Source organism: Erythranthe guttata, chromosome 4 (genome assembly GCF_056151865.1).
Source record: "Erythranthe guttata isolate IM_541 chromosome 4, IM_541, whole genome shotgun sequence".
Classification (NCBI taxonomy): Eukaryota; Viridiplantae; Streptophyta; class Magnoliopsida; order Lamiales; family Phrymaceae; genus Erythranthe; species Erythranthe guttata.
In genome coordinates, this window is record NC_142536.1 from 250,656 (window position 1) to 269,627 (window position 18,972).

Genomic DNA, 18,972 nt, shown 5'->3' on the forward strand with positions numbered 1-18,972 from the left:
GACTATATGTGACTATATTAACTGTAGTCATATTCGACTATATGGTCGAATATGACTATATTAACTGTAGTCATATTCTCTTTTTATATTGTTTTTTTTTATATTTTGAACTTACAAATTCCGATTATATGGCATAGTCATGTTTACCAAATCATATAAAACAACGAAGATTCCCTATTGTTTACGAAAACAATCCAATCAATATCCACACAAAAAATCAATTTGAATCTACTTACTCGAAGTCAACTTGAAAACAAGATGATAGATTATATTCAACAATAGTCATATTCGAATATGACTACAGTCATATTCGAAAAATACATAAATATAACTATAGTCATATTCGAATATGACTATAGTCATGTTACTGCTGTTGTTCATATCTGAAAAAAAAAATCGAAAAATACAAAAATAAAGATAGAAAAATAACGAGAGAGAGGGATGGGAGTCGACGACAACGGCGGTGGTGGCGGTGGTGAAGGAAAGAGAGTGAAAGAGGCGGCGATGGTGGTGGTGGTGGCATCTGGAAAAAAAAAACTGAGAAAACGATAAAGATAACGAAAAAAGAGAGAAAGAGCCTTACGTGGAAACGAAGGAGGAGGCGACGGCAACGAGCGACGACGGTGGTGGTGGTGTACAAATCTATGTGGAGACGATGGTGGTGTAAAGAGAGAGAAATCGACATAAACAACGAACACGAGAAATTAATAAATCACTAATCGAGTGAATCATCGATAGTCATATTCGAACCAGACTATAGTCACGTTAATGCTTCTGCTCCAGATCTAGAGAAAAAAAAAATCGAAAGTAACGAAAGAGAAGGAGGGGGAGGCGACGACAACGACGGTGAATGAAAGAGAGAGTGGGGAACAAACAAGAAATTCATAAATCACTAATCGAGTGAATCAACAATAGTCATAATTATTAACAGAACAGTGAATATGACTATTATGTGATTACTCTGTAAATCGAGATAAAATGAAATCATATACAACTCGGACGACACAAACCCCATACATTTTGCTCTGAACAAAACAAACGTTCGTAAATTGCGAACCAAACATTATAATCCATAGACTAAATTAAGAAAAAAAAAAACAAAAAAAAAAAACAATTACATACAATCTCTGATCTTTTTCACGCAATTTTTCTTCAACATCAAGCATAGAGCGCTACAAAGACGACGACTAGGCACCTCGATCTCGCCCAAAAATACTTGCATATATACAGATCTGTCAAAAGACGAAAAAAAGGGAAAAAAAAAAAAGACGAAGAAGAAGAGAAGATGAGAGATTGAGAACGTGAGAGAGAGAGAGGGGGGGGAGTGAAATAGTGAAATAAATTATATCACATTAAAAACCTAATCACATAAGGGCACTTTAGTCTTATCATGTCTAGTTAGGGGGGTCTCACTAATTAAGAATGAAACTTGGGTGTAGGCAAAAGTCTTTAATAGTCAATTGAGTTTAGTTCAAAATATTTTCTATTTGAGGGGTTATTGCATATTTCCCCTATTATTAATTTACAGAAATATTCATATGGATTGAATTAGGCTGCTTAACTGGTCCAAATTTAAGATTGGCTCAGTATCTAACTATATTTTCAGTTTAGCCCAATGTACATAAGTCCTTTTCAGAAATGGACTTTTAGCCCACTACAGAGATGGGGGCTAAACAGTCATTTCAACAGAACTAACTGCAGAGGATTTGGGTCGATCAAACCGTCCGATCTAGTTTCCCCCAAATTACTCCGATTCTTACCCGTCGGAAAACCCTAATTTCCCCTCCCTAAACCCTAATTTCTTCCTAATTAAAATAATTCAATATCAAATACCCAACTTCCTTCGAAATTACTACACAATATGGATTTCCAATTTTTATCTATCGTTTGTATGGAAAAAGTTCGATTGTAGACGACGCTTCTCTATGATCGTTTTTTCTTTTATTAAAAAAAAAAAGAGTAATATAGAAAAACCTGGGGTTTTCAGATGGATGCAAAGGATATATTGGGATTGCCGAAGAATTTGCCTATACAAGAAAAGAAGTCCAAGCCTCCCAAAGAATCTCAGAGAAAACCTGATGGCATTTCTCGCGAGGTTTATACGACGTTCTTTTTTTTTTTTTTTTTTTTTTTCTTTCTATATTTTGTTGAAATATTCGATTGCATTTGAATTGCTTTGACGGGGTGTTGTAGGTTTATGCCCTTACAGGAGGATTGGCGCCTTTGATGCCTGCCATTGATGTGAATCAATTGAAACGAAAAGCGCAATCCGAGAATGAGAAGGTTCTCATGTTGTTTATGTCTATTGAAAATATCCCTCTTGGATTTCTGTTTAAACTTTGTAGGTACTCTTCTTTTGCTCTGCAGATTACTTGGCAATGGCTTCCTTTTACGAATTCTGCTAGGAAAGACAACCTGCAGCTTTACCATTGGGTATGTTTCTTGGATATTTAGGCTATTACTTCTGGATCGTGCACATGCAAAATTGACAAGTACTGAATCTCTTATGTTTGTAGGTTCGAGTGGTAAATGGCAATCCACCCACTGGTGATTATTCGTTTGCAAAGTGTAACAAAGTAAGCCAAAGTATTCTAGAATTGATCTTCATTCAATATATAGTGGTACTCAAATTGTTCATTTGTTTGACACAATGCAGTCTGCTGATATCATCAAGTACACTGATGAGGAATACGAGAAGTATTTGACGGATCCTGTATGTTCCTACTTCAGTTTTAGTATTCTGCTTTGTCATACATAATCAACAGCAACAGTTTGGTTCTTTTCGTACACTTGATATCAATCAAACTGCAAGAATGTCTTTTCTCATTCACCGTCGACACTTTGAGTTGGATTGCTGAGCACTAAGATTCTATGAGCTTTGCCATGATATTTGTGCTGACCTGTCACATCTTTATCGTGACCCTGACTTTTCCAGTACTTCTTGTGGTTTATCTTTTGTGACTGAATTGTGTGAACTGTATTTTCTAGTAAGAACTTCGAGTAGAAATTTAGAAGGTTTGCAATGAGAGGTACTATAGCCTAGTCTAGAGGGCATAAATTGCTGTTTGCTATCTCAATCTAGTTTCTCATGCTCCGATCTCATTTCAAATACATTTTAAATCTGCTAATTTAATATCCAATAAATCCTATTTGAAATAGATGGAGGACTTCAACTAGTTTCGAACGGTAACATACTTTTAGCTCCCTGTCGTTTTTTTTTCTCTTTTTTTGTGTTCAAATCACAAAAAATGTGTTTAGTTGGAATTTATGTGTCACACCATATATTTTTGTAGTCTAAAGCAATTTCTACAAACATAGTCACTCATGTGCCTCAGACAGTGATTTGGCATAAAACAAGAATAACCAGACTGACTCACATAGGTTCTCAATCCTAATCGTCCAGAAGATATAATTTGAGTGTTCACTGATTCATATCGCTAACATTAATTGATCTTCAAGTTAATACAGTTCATTGTGATAAGTACCTAACGGCCAATTTTGAAGCTTATCTCAGTTTTATTCCGTATTCTTCCTTTAGGCATGGACCAAGGAAGAGACAGATCAATTGTTTGATTTGTGTGAACGTTTTAATCTCCGCTTCATTGCGGTAGCTGATAGGTTCCCGTCAACAAAAACTGTGGAAGAACTTAAGGATCGTTACTACAGTGGTACCTATTACCTTTATATCATTGATAATTACCTACTTGGTTGGATTACTTTGGGAATTAAAAGAATCAAGGCTGAGTAACTTATGCTATTTGAATAAATACAGTTTTTCAGACGGTTTTGATTCTTATCTTCCTATATTGTTTGTGCAGTATCTCGAGCCATCTTGATTGCCAGAGCTCCATCTCCTGGCGATGTTTCTGCACATCCACTTGTAAAGGTTTGATGAAGTTGCCTATCCGCTAATGCTAGTCTCCCTCGTCTTTTAACAATTCATATTTTGACGTGTGTGTTTAGGCAGAAATTTGGCATTTGCCATCTCCTAAATGTTGAAACCTCTTTCAATGATGTAGGATGTTTACAATGCTACTCAAGACACCGAGCGAAAGCGTGCACTCAACTTGCTGCTATCTCATACAAAGCACCAAGAGCGCAGGGATGTTGAGGTCTGAATATATTTTTTTTACATTCCCAGTGACGTCAATAGATAATTTTTAAGATATTGTTTATTTTCCTTTTGTTTTGTTTTTTGGTTTTACTCCCAACTTTTACCATTGGCAGGTTCTTGCTCATGCGAAAAGAATATCCGAGGCACGGAAGACTATAAAGGTCTGTTTGAACCCTATTCCCCCCTTAGCTTGCTTTGAAATAAAGGCATAATAAGTAAATGTGTATACCATTTTTATGTATTGTATTTGAATACTGTCCTTTTTGTCATTTAAAGAGGGTTATTCTAGTCTTGTGATTCATTTCTTGTTCTTTAGGCTTCTGCAAATTTGGTGTTGCCGGTCTTATCAGATACTGGTACACTTGGTGCTGATAAGCCTATTACAACTGCGGATACAGTCAACCCTTCTACAAATTCTGAGTTTCCCTCTTCTACTACAACTCCTGTGTCAGAAACTGCTTCAGTTGTGGCCTCTCTTCGCATGGTATGCCCGAAACCTGATAGATGATACTAAACTCCTCGTTTCTCTTCCTATTTTCAGCTCGTTTATAATTTTACTTGTTTCAGCAAACTAATTGGTCCAATTAGATTTTACATATCACTTCCTGAGTCCTATTTGCGTACCTACATTGGTGCATCCACTATAGTCCAATTATAAGTTTTCAATAATGTTGACAAGGTTAGATTAAGTGGAAAGCACATAAATATGTAGTTTTCATTTTTCAGTCTCCCTAAATCAAAATAGTAACATCTCCCAAAATGACATTTCTCTTCTCCGAAAATGTTCAAAGCATCCTAACCATTGCAGTGATGAACACTTTACCAAACATAAAAGTTAACTACATCACATTTGCATTGCCCAATTTGTTTACCGAAAGCGACAAACATTCTTTTGTTTCTTGTCTTAATGTAGTTCTCAAGTGTGTATCTTGATCTTGTTTTTGTCATGAAGAAATACCTTTGTATCTGTTCGTGCTCCTGTTTCGCTTTCTCTTTTTTGCTTTTTGGATGTGATTTGTTAGGGGAAACTTTTCTTACTATATTACTGATGAAGATAATATGCAGCTACGAGTCTACTTGCGGACATATTCACTTGAGCAAATGGTACAAGCTGCCAGTTCATCTGCGGGACTTCGGACTATCAAACGGGTTGAACAGACTTTGCAAGATCTTGGGGTTATTTTGTTCTCCTTCAGACTTGAAATCTAATTTTGATTTTGAATATTCCCAATTATCTGGACACTTAAATCCGTAAATGATTTTGAATATTCCCAATTACAGGTGAATTTAAAGCCAAAGGTTCCCACAAAGGCTGTGTGTGCAGAGCATCTTGAACTAAGAAAGGAGATACTGACTCTATTGAATCTTCAGAAACAGGTTTCTGTTTTGTTAATTCATTCCGTCTTGTGTAGATTTCTATTGTGTTTGTGTGTGTGTCCCACACAGCAGTAACCCTGATTTAGGATGTCTTCCGGTAAACCCGACTTTTATGTGGGTCATTAGTTTCCTAGTTGTTTCATAACCTTTCATCATTGATAATCAGTTGCAATACAAGGAGGCAGAGGGTTCATCATTACGTGATGGTACATTTACAGAAACTCCTGGTACACCTCCAAAGGTGGGCGTAACTTTTTTTTTTTTTTTAAATATTCTATTTTCCCATATAGGTTTTGCCCTCAGTGATATATGAAATGTTTTTTGTTTTTCAGCAGCAGTCGGTGCGAGCTGTAGATCTTGATCGAACATTTACCCCTGATTCATTAAGCACTGGAGGTAACAATAACTAATATTTTGCCCACTTGTCATGTTTTATCCGTAATTTGAGTCCTTTGCCTGTTCTTCTGACATGGAATTGATGATGGCACTGAATTTCAGGGGAAAGATTTGGCAAAAGGGAACAAAAGCGCAAGGTACACTCCAATATTTTAACTGTTAATTTGATTAGTGCTTATCATCAATAAATTGTTTGCTGAAATGTGACGCTGCAAATTATGGTGTTGGTTTTGAAGGGCCCGGGGAGATTAGCAGAAGCTCCATCGTCACCTGCTCAGTCGAAAAGACCAAGAAAGTACAAGGCTTCAGATTAACTTTTAATAAATATTTGGGAATCGCAGATATCTTTGCTACTCTGTTACCAATTGCAGATATATCTAGTAGAGTTTAGCTGAAGATGTGTGTTTTTTGGGCTCCGAAAGTCGGCTTTCTTTCTCACTGGGGATTGCAGCATGTATCACACCAAGAAGCAGGCTGCTAGCTTTAGATATTAATCCTTATTACCACCCTCAAGGTTGTCCTTATTCTTCTATGATGTAAATACAACTTTCCTATGGCAGTTTTGATTTTAATGTTATTTGTATGAAATGCTGACTGATCAGGAAATTTAGTGCCTATGAAAGAGGAATTGTATTTGATTGGTGATGTTGGGGGTTACCCTTGTTGGTTTCTTGTTATTTATTTGTTTTGACACTTTTTTGGTGTAATAAAACAATTTACTTATTAAAAATATCATGCGTACAAGGATAGTATAATCACAAATCTCAAACATAAAGATACTATTTGTTGCATCATCATCACCAATAATGTAATCTTTACTAAATGAAATCAATTATCAATGGACAGTAGAGAAATATTTCCAATTTTATAAAACTCCAGATACAGATTTGCCTTTAATTTCATTTCGTGCACAGACATCTTCCATCATCATCCAGAAAGAACTAAATGGCAAACTCAACATTGACGATATCTGGGAATTTCTCCTTAATCGCTGCTTTAATCCCGGATCCAATAGAATCGGGGCCAACATACTTTACACTGCAGTTACCATCCACAACAGATAATACTTCCACACTCCCACCAAAGTTCTTAATGGCTGGTCTTAAGATATCCAGATGCCTGTTTACTGCCTGCAGATTCAACCATCGATCATAACACACCATTCAATCAATATTGGCTCAGATATATAGATAGACATACAAACTTACCTCAACATTGGTCTCAGTGATTTGTTGATCGTATACTTGACATATATCTTTGATCGCATCTCCGAATTTTTCCTTGAGAACCTTTTCAATTCCCAGTTTCATTGTTGTTGTTGAACTGGGACAGCTTTCGCATGCTCCTGAAATTGAGAAAGCAAAACGTAAACCCTCGATTCATACCCCTAAAACAAATGCGTTTTATTTCAGCATTTGAAGTCTAAACTTCAACTAGACATGGAAATATGCTGAATTAAACTAGGTCAGATAGTCATAAATATCCAAACACAAGAAGTAAGACAAGTGAGTAAGAGAAATTTCGTATTCAATTCTGTTACTTTTCTGTACGGATTTCTCAGGCTTCTCTTCAACTAAATTATCCATAGCCATACAATTGTTAAATTATCAGACAACGTTTATCATTTATGCAGGTATGAACACCCCAATTTTGCATCTCGATTAATCACGTGTTTCTAATTTCTAAGTAGTTTTTAACAATTCAATGATCTCTGTATATCACGAAAACTCGTGCGAAAATTGGGGTACCTTGGAGCTTGAGCGAGACGACGCCGTTTTCAACCGATACAACATCAACGTTCCCGCCATCGGCGATGAGATAAGGACGGACGTTGTCGAGAACCTTGTCTACGTTTTCTGAGGTGAGCTCGAACTGCTCGGCGGAATACAATCCAGGCGCCGATGCTTTAACAACAACGAATTTCCGATTATTGAGTTTCAACTGCCTGAAATTTGCTGCTAGTGATTGAAATTTGGGGGATTTGAAATTTGGGGATTTCGTGGATTGGATTAGGGAGAAGGCGAGGCTTGTGGTTGCTGCTATGGATGCCGTCGTCATTTTTGCTGCTCAGCTCCTCCAGCTTTTCCGCTTCTGCTTGGGGTGCTTATAGTATATTTGAAAGACTTGAGGAGGCAATGTGCAAATATGTAAATATTATCGGTTGGAATTGCAATTCATTATATTTGAATGATGATGGAAGCGTATACAGTAAGCTAAAACCTAACCAAAGACACCAGTTTCAAAACTCTGCTTCCCTCTTCAATCTTCATCATATACTCTCTCTCTCTCTCTCTTCTCTCTTTCTCTCTCTAAAGTAGACAAGACAAGACAAGGCAATCATGCCGACGACGACGCCTGAAAGTGGAGGGAAAGAAGAGCCGTTCGAGAAAGACGCGCAAGTAGAGGTAAGCTTCGAGGAGGAGGGTTTCCGCGGCTCCTGGTACACAGCCACCGTCCTCCGCCCACCATCCTCCAGGAAACCTCGCATTTCCGTCCAATTCCACACTCTCACCGTCAAAGACCCCCTAAACGACACCACCCACCCCCTCCGCGAGTCCGTCGACCTCATCCTCGTCCGCCCTATTCCGCCCCGCGAATCCCGACGCAGCTTCCGCGTCGACGGCTGGTGGGAGGGCATCGTCATCGCCGTTATTGACGGCGGCACTCGTTACTCCGTCTACTTCCGCTCCTCCCGTGAGCAGATTGATTTCCCCGAGTCTCTGATTCGCCTCCACCGCGAATGGGTTCATGGCAAGTGGGACCCTCCTTTGGATCATAACGCTAAAGTTGATGATCAAAGCCCATGTGTCTGAAATAAATTAGGTCTGAATTCCTTCTTTATCTGCAACTAATTGTCTTTCCTGTAACTCACTCTATGTATATACTGAACACTCTATTTGATGCATTATTTCCTGCATTTGTTCATAAGTGATGCAAATTTTGTGTGAATTCCGATATAACACTCACCATTTCACGAGGCGTAATTGTCTATGTATTGTATTCTGTTTTCTGACATGAGAATCAAAGAATTTTAGAGCCTAAATTTGTTTTCGTTTTTGAATTCTCGTTAGTTGTTTTACTATGGCTTGTTTGTTTTTGTTACAATGAAATTCTTGATTGCATGTGTGTACGCTTGATCCATTAAATTTACAAATGAAGATACAACTACACAGGCATGTTGCTTGTGATCCAACTTAACATACGTAGTTTTATGACAAGTGGGAGCAATGTGCATCTGTTCTTTATAAGGAAACTCCATACTTTCATATGAAATACAAGTATAATAATGGACGTGAAAACTCGATAAAAATGGCTGGAAATTGAAATCTCCATCGGTCACCAGCTGATTATTCGTTCTTTCCGTGTACTTGTGTGCATTACTTGTTATCAGCCTTTTTCTCTTTATTTTTTCAATACTGGATTAAATTACGATTTTATGTATCAAAAATTTGAGCTTTCAGAATTGTGTTGTGGGGCCTGACATATTACATAAGTTGAAATTAGACTTTATCGGCGTTACTAAAAAAAATGAATATTTTAATGTATCAACAACATGAAACGCTATTGTCTGTCTGCTCTTTTGAATTTCAGTTTGTGCTTTTATGTTCTTACATTTTGAAATAAATAGACTTCAGACTTTGTGGTGATTTGTTTTTCCGATATATCACTCACCATTCCGATAACAATATTTGTTATCTTACAGATATTCTCTATTGAAGATTTGTGCCGTGTGTTCGATGATTTTGTAGTACGTTGACCTGGATGAGTGAGGTGGTTTGATCTGATGTCGTTAACAAGGTGGCAGCTTCTTTACATACAATGTAAAGATTCAATGTCCAAAGATATATCTTCTTTTTTTTGTGGATAAAATATATATTAGTCGAATTCCTGCAAAAAAGAAAAAAGATTTCGGATTTATGAGATATGGTGATAATTCTGTTACGTGTAACTTATTTCTGAGGAAATTGATTGCACGAGTAATAGTTTAATTATGCAGCACTCAGATCCATCTTCTTTTGATAATTACTCTAGGCCATTCATCTACTGTTATTCTTGCACCATAAAGGCGAAATCCGTCGCCCCCGGGCACCGACAAATATTTGCCGGAGGAATGTAAATCAGGTGAATCAAATATGTTGTTATTCGTATTTACATCTCATGTTATTGTGCTTGATTAGTCATTGTCACAATTAATTAAATTAGAGTTTGTTAGGTGTGCTGTAACAACATGTTCTCTCATATGTTTGTTACTTTGGATGAAGTGCTAAAATTACATTATTGTGCAATTTGTACTGAAACTTCACTATCATGTGCAATTGGGGATATGGGATGAATTAATGCCTAACTTTAGACATCCTCATTCAATTTTATACCTAACTTGTAACTGCATTTTACTACTGTATCATCCTATGTCGAATCAGTTATAATTATCGTAGGGACTATTTAATTGTACCAAATTATAAGGTTTCAACTGCACAGCTCCCCACACACACAAGAAGAAAGGAAAAAAGAAAATTGAAAATTACCTGTTAGAGAATTTCCCCAGCTGTAATAATTTAATTAGTTGGACGGTCTTAATGGCGATTCTGCAAAGTCATTAAAAAGGAAGTTATTACACCCTCATGGTGGATTTGGTTCATCTTCACCAAGGGCTTGTGACTAACAGCGGTGTGGATATCCTATTTTATTCAAATTTGACATTTAATTATTTTTCATATATAAATAATAAAAAGAATGTTTCGAGTACAATCACTGTCAAGACACCAATATATATATATATTTTTATTGAAGAGTATGACAAATTCAATATATATAGTAAGCAAGAAGTATGTATTAAATAGGTGATCGAAGATGATAATAACAAAAAAAAGATTGTACAACAGTTGTATGATAGTGATGGTGTGTGGTTGTGTATTAGTTCAACTTAAATTCACTGGTAATTGACTGACGTGGTTGCTGAATACAATACAATAAATAATACATGCCTAAATGAGTATTAAGTAAATAATTATTAAGAGTAATTAAAAAATTGAACCACCCTAAACCCCTATGTAGATAACATATGTATTTACTATATATCCATTGGTTTCCACTTGCCAGTACTAACAGTAACAGCGTTGTATGTGTATATTTAAGGCAGGCAGACAGCCACTTTCCCCTTCCCAACATCTTCTTCACCAATAAAGCAACTTTTATCTTCTCCTCCGAATCCGATCCATCTCCACACTAATTCTCATCTTTCCATTCTTTCAGGTTAATTTCTCTTTTTCATCTTTAATTATATTTGTCGCTAACAAATACTATTTCTTAACTTATTGTATTTTTATATTCTTTTAGTTGAGATTTTATGTGCGTGGGTCGTTCGATGATTTTCAATTTCATGTTGCCCTTTTCAACATTCTTATCTTTTTTATTTTTATTTTTCCGTTGTTTTATCGATTCATTTTTAGTTCATGTCATCAGCATGGCTTTAAAAATAAAATAATAAAAGATGCTGCATGAGAATCCATTTTTTCTATTTAATAATTTCGATTGATTTCCTCAAAGTATATATTAATTATTAATGAACAAAGGCTCCAAGTTTTGCCTGCATTTATGGTGGCCAGAAAACCAGACCATGACTTCATTTTTTTTTTGGCTTTTTGCACGTCCAATTCTTCGATGTGCTCGTCGTCAAATTTCTTACATCAATAGATTTTGATTTTGTTTGTGCAGAAAATGAAGAAATTCGCAGTGAAGGTGGAAGAAGGAATTAAGAGTAGTAGTGGAGATGGGAAATTATCAGTGGGTCCCGTTTACCGGAATCTACTCGCCGAACATGATTATCCGCCGGTGGATCCCAGTTTATCTACTGCTTGGGATGTTTTCAGGTCATCTTTCATATTCCATGTATATTTTAACTAAATACTACTAACTTAACTCGCTACTTTAATTTGTATTTACCATCTCTAAATTTTCTGCATAATAATTATGAGTTAATTGCAAACGATGCCCCTCTAAAATATCTAACTAGCAAATATCCCTGTCAAATAAACGTGACCCAGACCGGTCCCCTACCTTGTGAAATTTTTAAGACGAATATACCCACTTCTATAGGGACTGAATTACAATTTTTCCAAAATACTTAATTTCTCCTTCTCCCGCCACCTCCCCCCACCACGCACCGCCACACAGCTCAAAACACATCGAACACTGAACACACATCTCTTCCGGCCATCTTTTACTTCTTCTTCCATCCATCTTCTCCGGCTGATTTTTCCCGGCGACTACTTTCCGGTTCGCACAAGGCGCATCTTTGATCCCGGAGATCTTGCCGATGCCGTACAATTCAGCGGTGGGCTCCAGCGGGCAGGTTAATTGGGCGGATTTGGGTTAGATGTATGAGGATCCGAGGAAGAGGAGTTTGTGGGCGTTTTGTTTTAAGGCGAAGGTGATGACGTTGGTTTGAGTCTGGAGGTTGACGGTGATGAAGTCGGCGGGGTAGGTGGTGTTGGCGTTGATGCCGCCAACTTTGTCGGCGGCGAGGATGACGTAATGGGGTTTGTCGGCGGCGAAGAAGGCGTCGACGGAGGATTGGGATTGTAGGTCACATTTTATTTTTTACGGGGATTTGGCAATTAGGTATTTCACAGGTCTACCATTTGCAATTAACTCGCATAATAATTAACGATTAAGTAGTTATAAGCATTTTGTTTTCAGTTTATCATCAAATTAAAGTTTACAATGTGCAGATCATCGGTACAAAAACATTCTGGGAACAGGATGCTGGGTTGGCGTGAGTTAGTGAACGGGAAGGTAATAAAATACATGCTACTGTTTGATATGATCCTTTTTTTATTATTATTTTTATTTATTAACTGTAGAATAAAAATTAAGATATTTTTCCTGCTTCATTCTTTGATCTGCAGTGGGGACCTTATGTTTGGAAAACTTACAAACAAGTTTATGAAGAAACTCTTTATACCGGTTCTGCCCTGCGCACACACGGTATCGAACCTGTAAGAAAAATGCATATAATTGTCAGTTTATAATCTTCAAAAAAAATTGACTCCAAATCCTTTGATCAAATTGAATAGTTGTCTTACTGTATGTTATAGGGTGCTCGAATAGGCATTTATGGATCAAATTGTCCTCAGTGGATTGTGGCAATGGAGGTCAGTTATCAGTCTCTCTCTCTCTCTCTCTCTCTCTCTCTCTCTCTCTCTCTCTCTCTCTCTCTCTCTCTCTCTCTCTCTCTCTCTCTCTCTCTCTCTCTCTCTCTCTCTCTCTCTCTCTCTCTCTCTCTCTCTCTCTCTCTCTCTCTCTCTCTCTCTCTCTCTCTCTAAGTATTAACATCACCTGTTTTGACAGGCATGTGCCGCCCACAGCTTAATTTGCGTTCCGCTGTACGATACCCTCGGTAAGCATTTCTTCCTTACTTGAAGGATAAAATTTATTTGTTGGATTTATAATATTAATTAAGAAGTTTCCGAGTAATTTGGGGAAGGTTTTTTAACTGCAACTTTTTGAAGAATCGAATGGCCTAATCTAATTTTTTTTTTTCGTAATTCAGGGCCAGGAGCAGTTAACTACATATTAGATCACGCAGAGATCGATGTTGTCTTCGTAGAAAATAGAAAAGTCAAAGAAGTGAGATCATCACAGAGCTTTATTCTTCATCAATGTTTTTAGAATCTTCATTACATCTTTTAACTAAAACAAATATCTATTGCAGCTTCTGAGTCCTGAATGCACTCATGCTCAAAGGCTAAAACGTGAGTGTTAAATGTGAATCTTAATCAAATTATGCCCTTTAAAAATGTTTTGTACTGAGTTTAATTTTGGTTGCAGTGGTTGTCTGCTTCACTTCACTGAAAGAGGAAGAGGTGGATAAAGCTGCCTCTATTGGCATAAAAACGAGTCCGTGGGCTCAGTTTCTTCATATGGTAAATTTTCTTCAATTCGCTCTGTTTATCATCTCATTTTTTAATGTTTGAAATTAAAATGTAGATATTCTTTGCTAAATTTATTATTCTGCCTTCCTTTTTGTTAGGGAAGAGAAAATCCAGCAGAGATTTCACCACCAAAGCCATCTAATATATGCACAATTATGTACACCAGCGGCACCAGTGGGGACCCTAAAGGTGTCATATTGACACACGAAAACATTTCGACGAACATAAGAGGGGTTGATCTTTTCATGGAGCAATTCGAAGACAAGGTACATACATTTCTTATGAGTTCTCTGTAATAAAATATAAGGTCTTAAAAAGTTTTGCAGAAAGCTACTTACACTCGTTTATTGGGGAACCCCTTGATAGATGACGGTGGATGATGTGTATATATCATTCCTACCCCTGGCTCACATTCTTGATCGTATGATCGAAGAATATTTCTTTCACAAGGGTGCTTCTGTTGGCTACTATCACGGTGTAAGTTGCTAGATATATCTCCCTTATTCGATTTCACTGTTTTTTTTAATTTCTAATTATGTTATCTGCTGTGTATTGAAGGATATAAATGAATTGAAGGATGATCTGATGGAGTTAAAGCCGACATTTTTGGCAGGAGTGCCACGAGTTTTTGAACGAATACATGAAGGCACAAACTCGTTTTTATTCCTTCTTTTTTTTCTTCTCCTTAACTGTGTTTCAATGTATGTTTAGCTGTTGTGTTTTATAATCTGTCTTTCAGGTGTACTAAAAGCACTTGAAGATCTCAACTGGAGGAGGAGGAAAATTTTCGACATGCTCTACAAATAGTAATTGACTTGCCTATTTATTATTGAATGAAAAACAAACTCATCGATTGATATGCTAATAATACCTTTTGTATTTTACGATACACAGCAAACTTTACTGGATGAATCGAGGGCACAAAAAGAAAGATGCATCTCCTCTGGCAGATCTACTTGCTTTTGGGAAGGTTGCACTTTTCTCCTTTAGAAGAAAAATAAATCATCTTAATTTTTTTTTTGAAAAAAAATTAAAATATTTTGGTTATTTTGTTTAGGTGAAGAACAGGTTAGGCGGCAGAATACGTCTAATAGTCTCTGGCGGGGCTCCATTAAGCAGTGAGGTGGAAGAATTCTTAAGGGTTACTTCCTGTGCTTTTGTTGTACAAGGCTATGGTAAATAACATAACAGTCATAAATTTTCAAATATTTTTTTTTTTTAATGTGAGATTAATTTTTTTTATACTTGCAGGGCTGACAGAGAGTTGTGGATTATCCACTCTCGGCTTTCCAGACGAAATGTCCCTAATCGGAACGGTAGGGTCAGCATTTGTTTACACCGAGATCCGTTTAGAAGAAGTCCCTGAAATGGGCTATGACCCGTTTGGCGACCCGCCCCGTGGTGAAGTATTGCTTCGTGGGAAAACGGAATTTGCAGGATACTACAAGAATCCAGAACTGACACAGGAAGTTGTTAAAGATGGATGGTTTCACACAGGTTAATTTAATTAGTCTTCGTCTTTTTATGTATTAACACCATTATATGATATTGAAAATTAAAAACTAATCTATTATTTTTTTTCGACTATCAGGCGACATAGGAGAGATGTTAGAAAACGGAGTTGTGAAAATCATTGATAGGAAGAAGAATCTGATTAAGCTGTCTCAGGGAGAGTATGTTGCTCTCGAATATCTGGAGAAAGTGTATGGGATTACACCTATTGTTGAAGATGTAAGAAAGTTGATTAATTAACTCCATTTAGTTTCTCGTCATTTTTAATTATTATATATTATTACGATTCGTTAACCGGTGATTCGTTTTCTAGATATGGGTGTATGGGGACAGTTTTAAGTCAATGCTGGTTTCAGTTGTGGTACCGAATGAAGAGAACACCAAAACTTGGGCAAAGCAAAATGGTCACAAAGGGTCCTTTGCAGAAATATGTTCTCTTGACAAGCTCAAAGATTATATCCTCGTCGAGCTTAAGTCTACAGCTGAGAGAAACAAGGTCAGTTTCGTCAATCTTGAAAAACACAAATTACATTAAAAAAAAAATCACAATTCTTGAAATTATTTATAGTCATTATGTGACTGATATTCGATTTCTTGGTTCGAACCAGCTGAGAGGATTTGAGAACATCAAAGGTGTAATTTTGGAGCCTAAGCTGTTTGAGCTGTCTGAAAAAGAATTGGTGACTGCAACACTGAAAAAGAGGAGAGACAGATTGCTGAAGCATTATAAGGTAAAAATTTAATATAATTATGCTGATTTATTTTACGAGTAAGTTAGGCAAAAATTCACAGTGAAAACGTACCATAATGCAGGTGGAAATCGACGCGTTGTACCAGCGGCTAACGGGAAGCAAAGCATAATTGTTTAGGACAAATTGTTGTCCTAAAGCATATTCAAGAAACATCAGGAAGAATAATTGTCATATTGAGGAAGGATGATTATGTCATGGATTTATGTATTATCTGGGTTTTTTCAGCAGACCACAGCATGTTACTGTTTATCATGAGCTCAAAATTTGCGACGAACCGGGGGAAGCCTGTCTTATACGCCAGAATTAATCAGGCGAAAAAAAAAATAATAATAATATTAATAACAAGAGATTTATTGCTTTGAAGGCGTATGCCATCTGCTAATATAATTATTAATCAGGCTTTGTCTGTTTTGGAGTGGGCTTATTTTCAGCTGGGTCAGTTCCTGGACCGAACCTATTTTGAGCCCGAGTCATATGTTTTCTTAATAGTTTTTATCACCAAACTTATATTGCAATTGAGATATTTATTGATTTATTCATTACTAGTCAGAAAATAGTTCACCTAAATTTGATTTCAGTAATTGTCGTTGTTTATCCTTTCGTCAGCTACTTTCAGCTGCCGCTTGTCATCTCGTTAACTACTCTTAGTTCGGCGATCAACAACTCATTAGCTACTCCCAGCACGTCGCTCGTCATCTCGTCAGCTACTTTCAATTGGTCGCTCGTTATCTAGTCAGTCGCTTGTCATCTCGTCAGCTATTTTTCAGTTGGTCGCTCGTTATCTGGTCAGCTACTCTCCGCTTGTCGCTCGTTATCTCGTCAACTATTCATAGCTCGTAGTTTGCCATCTCGTCGGCTACTCTTAGCTCGTCGCTCGACATCTCATCAATTAATTTGGAAGATAAATAGTGCTAACTACTTAATTAATTATAATTTTACCCATTTTTATAAGGGGAAATGAGTAATAACCCCCTAGTTTTGAAAATATATACGAGGAGGCCCATTAAATATTTTTGTCCTAGTTAAAAACCCAAATTTTAATCTTAATTAGTGAGACCCCCCTGAACAATTTAAAATACCCGTTTTACCCTTTTAGTTTTAATTCAAATATTTGCCCTAATCTCTCTTCCACCAAACCCACGCCGTTTTATTTTCCCGATCCGCTTTCTCTCTCTGTCTTCTTCTCTTCCTCTCTCTCCCTCTCGTCTTCTCTCCCTCTGTCGAAGTTTCTATCGCAAAAAAAAAAGTCTTCTTCTCTTCCTCTCTCTCCCTCTCGTCTTCTCTCCCTCTCTCTAAGTTTCTATCGCCAAAAAAAAAAAACAAATCTCCGATGGTGGTGTCGAAGAAGAAGCCGAAGGCTGGCAAGAAGCTCCCCAAGGACGCCGGAAAGGCGGCCATCGGCGGAGAGAAGAAGAAGAGGACGAAGAAGAACGTGAAGACAAACAAGATCTACATCTTTAAGGTGATTCGGTTTATTTTTCCCCTGTTGTCCAGTTATTATTAAATCCTAATCGTTTGCTTAATAATTTTTTTGTGTTTGCATAAATTAAAAATCAAAACAAATTGGGATGCATTATGCATAGGTCAATGGAATTACCAAAAGTTTTATCTGTTCACAACCTTGTTTATCCCATGTGCACTCTTTTTGTTTCTCAATGAATATTGAAGTTTCAGTTTTTTTTTTTTTTTTAAACAAAAAGATAGAGATAGAAGCTTGATGATGTTATATTGATAATCGGTGGAAGTTTGCATTTTTTTAATAAATAAAAAATTTGAGGAATGTAGCACAGAGTGTTACTGTAGAGGATTATTATGTGAACATGAACTTGTAAAAGGAATTGATTTTGATTTGTACATTTGAACGTATATTAATAATAATTTATGTATTTCGAATTTGATTGTGTTATTGCAGTTAATGATAATTGTTGATTTTTTGTCACAGGTCTCGGTGTTTGAACAACTTCTATGTACGAAGTTTTTATCGAGAAACATGGTGTTCGTTAAATTAAATTATTATTTTTTTGTTACAGGTCTCGGTGTTTAAACAACTTCTAGCACTATTTTTTTGTCGAGAGGACATGGTGTTCGTCAATTCAAAATAGTTCTTTTGCGATAGATCGGAGTTGCTGTCGTGGTGAAAAGTGGGATTTGAAGCTATAAATACAAACTACACTATATATGACTATACTTTTATAGATAGTCACATGTAGTCATATACATGTAGTCATATATAGTCACATGTAGTCATAAAGATGTAGTCATATATAGTCACATGTAGTCATATACATGTAGTCATATATAGTCACATGTAGTCATATGCATGTATTTATATTTAGTCACATGTAGTCATATATAGTCACATATTGTCATATAGATATAGTCATATATATTCACATGTAGTTATATATAGTCATATATAAGTTATGTGGTGATTCTGATGTATAGTGATGTTGATGATTGCATTTTTTCAATTTTTTGTTGGGTGCGATATTTATAATATCATTATTCAAATTTTGAATTTTGTTGGAGATGTAGATGATTTTTTTTTTTTTATAAAATCAACGATATATATAATCGGTCGACCATAACTTTGGGTAAAAAGACAGTACATGACTATAGTCTTATATAATCATATATAGTCATATTCGAAACAGTGAAGTTTTCGGGAAAAAAAAAATCAGAAAAAAAAGAAAAAAAAAAAAACTTATATAGTCATATATAATCATATTCGAAACAGGGAAGTTTTCACGGAAAAAAAAATCAAAAACAAAAAAGCAAAAAAAAAAAAAAAAAAAAAAAAAAAAAAAAACGAAAATACTAAATGCAGTAGCAAAAAAATCAGAAAAAAAAAAGCTAAAAAAAAAAAAAAAAAGAAAATACTAAATGC

General features: G+C 36.2%; 4 protein-coding genes and 1 long non-coding RNA gene across 8 annotated transcripts; 4 read left to right on the forward strand and 1 right to left on the reverse strand.

Annotated features, from left to right (window-relative positions):
* Nucleotides 1-1,664: 1,664 nt before the first annotated feature.
* Nucleotides 1,665-6,522, forward strand: LOC105955278 (myb-like transcription factor family protein). Of its 2 annotated transcripts, none has more exons than XM_012979003.2 (16): nt 1,665-2,095; nt 2,194-2,283; nt 2,368-2,433; nt 2,517-2,576; nt 2,657-2,713; nt 3,539-3,668; nt 3,819-3,886; nt 4,020-4,112; nt 4,228-4,275; nt 4,431-4,598; nt 5,180-5,290; nt 5,396-5,491; nt 5,658-5,732; nt 5,824-5,887; nt 5,990-6,024; nt 6,124-6,522. In XM_012979003.2, exons 1-16 carry the CDS (start codon nt 1,988-1,990, stop codon nt 6,199-6,201), a joined length of 1,347 nt encoding a protein of 448 aa, XP_012834457.1. In that variant the 5' UTR covers nt 1,665-1,987; the 3' UTR covers nt 6,202-6,522. The 2 variants fall into 2 exon arrangements, with proteins under 2 accessions (XP_012834457.1, XP_012834460.1); XM_012979006.2 differs by having other exon boundaries at nt 1,709-2,095; nt 5,827-5,887.
* Nucleotides 6,523-6,581: 59 nt separating this feature from the next.
* NFU1 (NFU domain protein 1) lies at nt 6,582-7,945 on the reverse strand. Its single transcript, XM_012979015.2, has 3 exons — nt 7,636-7,945; nt 7,096-7,232; nt 6,582-7,017 (listed from the first exon to the last, which is right to left on the reverse strand). The coding sequence occupies exons 1-3, from the start codon at nt 7,943-7,945 to the stop codon at nt 6,829-6,831; spliced, it is 636 nt and encodes a 211-aa protein (XP_012834469.2). The 3' UTR covers nt 6,582-6,828.
* A 15-nt stretch (nt 7,946-7,960) lies between these two features.
* Nucleotides 7,961-10,190, forward strand: LOC105955302 (protein AGENET DOMAIN (AGD)-CONTAINING P1). The gene is made up of 2 exons (XM_012979023.2): nt 7,961-8,710; nt 9,591-10,190. Exon 1 carries the CDS (start codon nt 8,227-8,229, stop codon nt 8,698-8,700), a length of 474 nt encoding a protein of 157 aa, XP_012834477.2. The 5' UTR covers nt 7,961-8,226; the 3' UTR covers nt 8,701-8,710; nt 9,591-10,190.
* A 639-nt stretch (nt 10,191-10,829) lies between these two features.
* On the forward strand, nt 10,830-16,652 carry LOC105955264 (long chain acyl-CoA synthetase 1). 3 transcript variants are annotated; one of them, XM_012978984.2, is made up of 20 exons: nt 10,830-11,140; nt 11,603-11,757; nt 12,619-12,682; nt 12,796-12,885; nt 12,985-13,041; nt 13,238-13,286; nt 13,440-13,516; nt 13,602-13,641; nt 13,718-13,812; nt 13,920-14,087; nt 14,188-14,298; nt 14,380-14,467; nt 14,561-14,627; nt 14,716-14,791; nt 14,879-14,996; nt 15,073-15,318; nt 15,413-15,552; nt 15,647-15,829; nt 15,942-16,064; nt 16,147-16,652. In XM_012978984.2, the coding sequence occupies exons 2-20, from the start codon at nt 11,606-11,608 to the stop codon at nt 16,192-16,194; spliced, it is 1,992 nt and encodes a 663-aa protein (XP_012834438.2). In that variant the 5' UTR covers nt 10,830-11,140; nt 11,603-11,605; the 3' UTR covers nt 16,195-16,652. The 3 variants fall into 3 exon arrangements, with proteins under 3 accessions (XP_012834438.2, XP_088672244.1, XP_088672243.1); XM_088816118.1 differs by having other exon boundaries at nt 11,011-11,140; nt 11,603-12,508; XM_088816117.1 differs by having other exon boundaries at nt 11,049-11,342; nt 11,391-11,757.
* Nucleotides 16,653-17,036: 384 nt separating this feature from the next.
* On the forward strand, nt 17,037-18,596 carry LOC105958051 (uncharacterized). The gene is made up of 2 exons (XR_016030617.1): nt 17,037-17,547; nt 18,028-18,596. It is a non-coding gene; the product is annotated as an uncharacterized LOC105958051 (long non-coding RNA).
* Nucleotides 18,597-18,972: the final 376 nt, after the last annotated feature.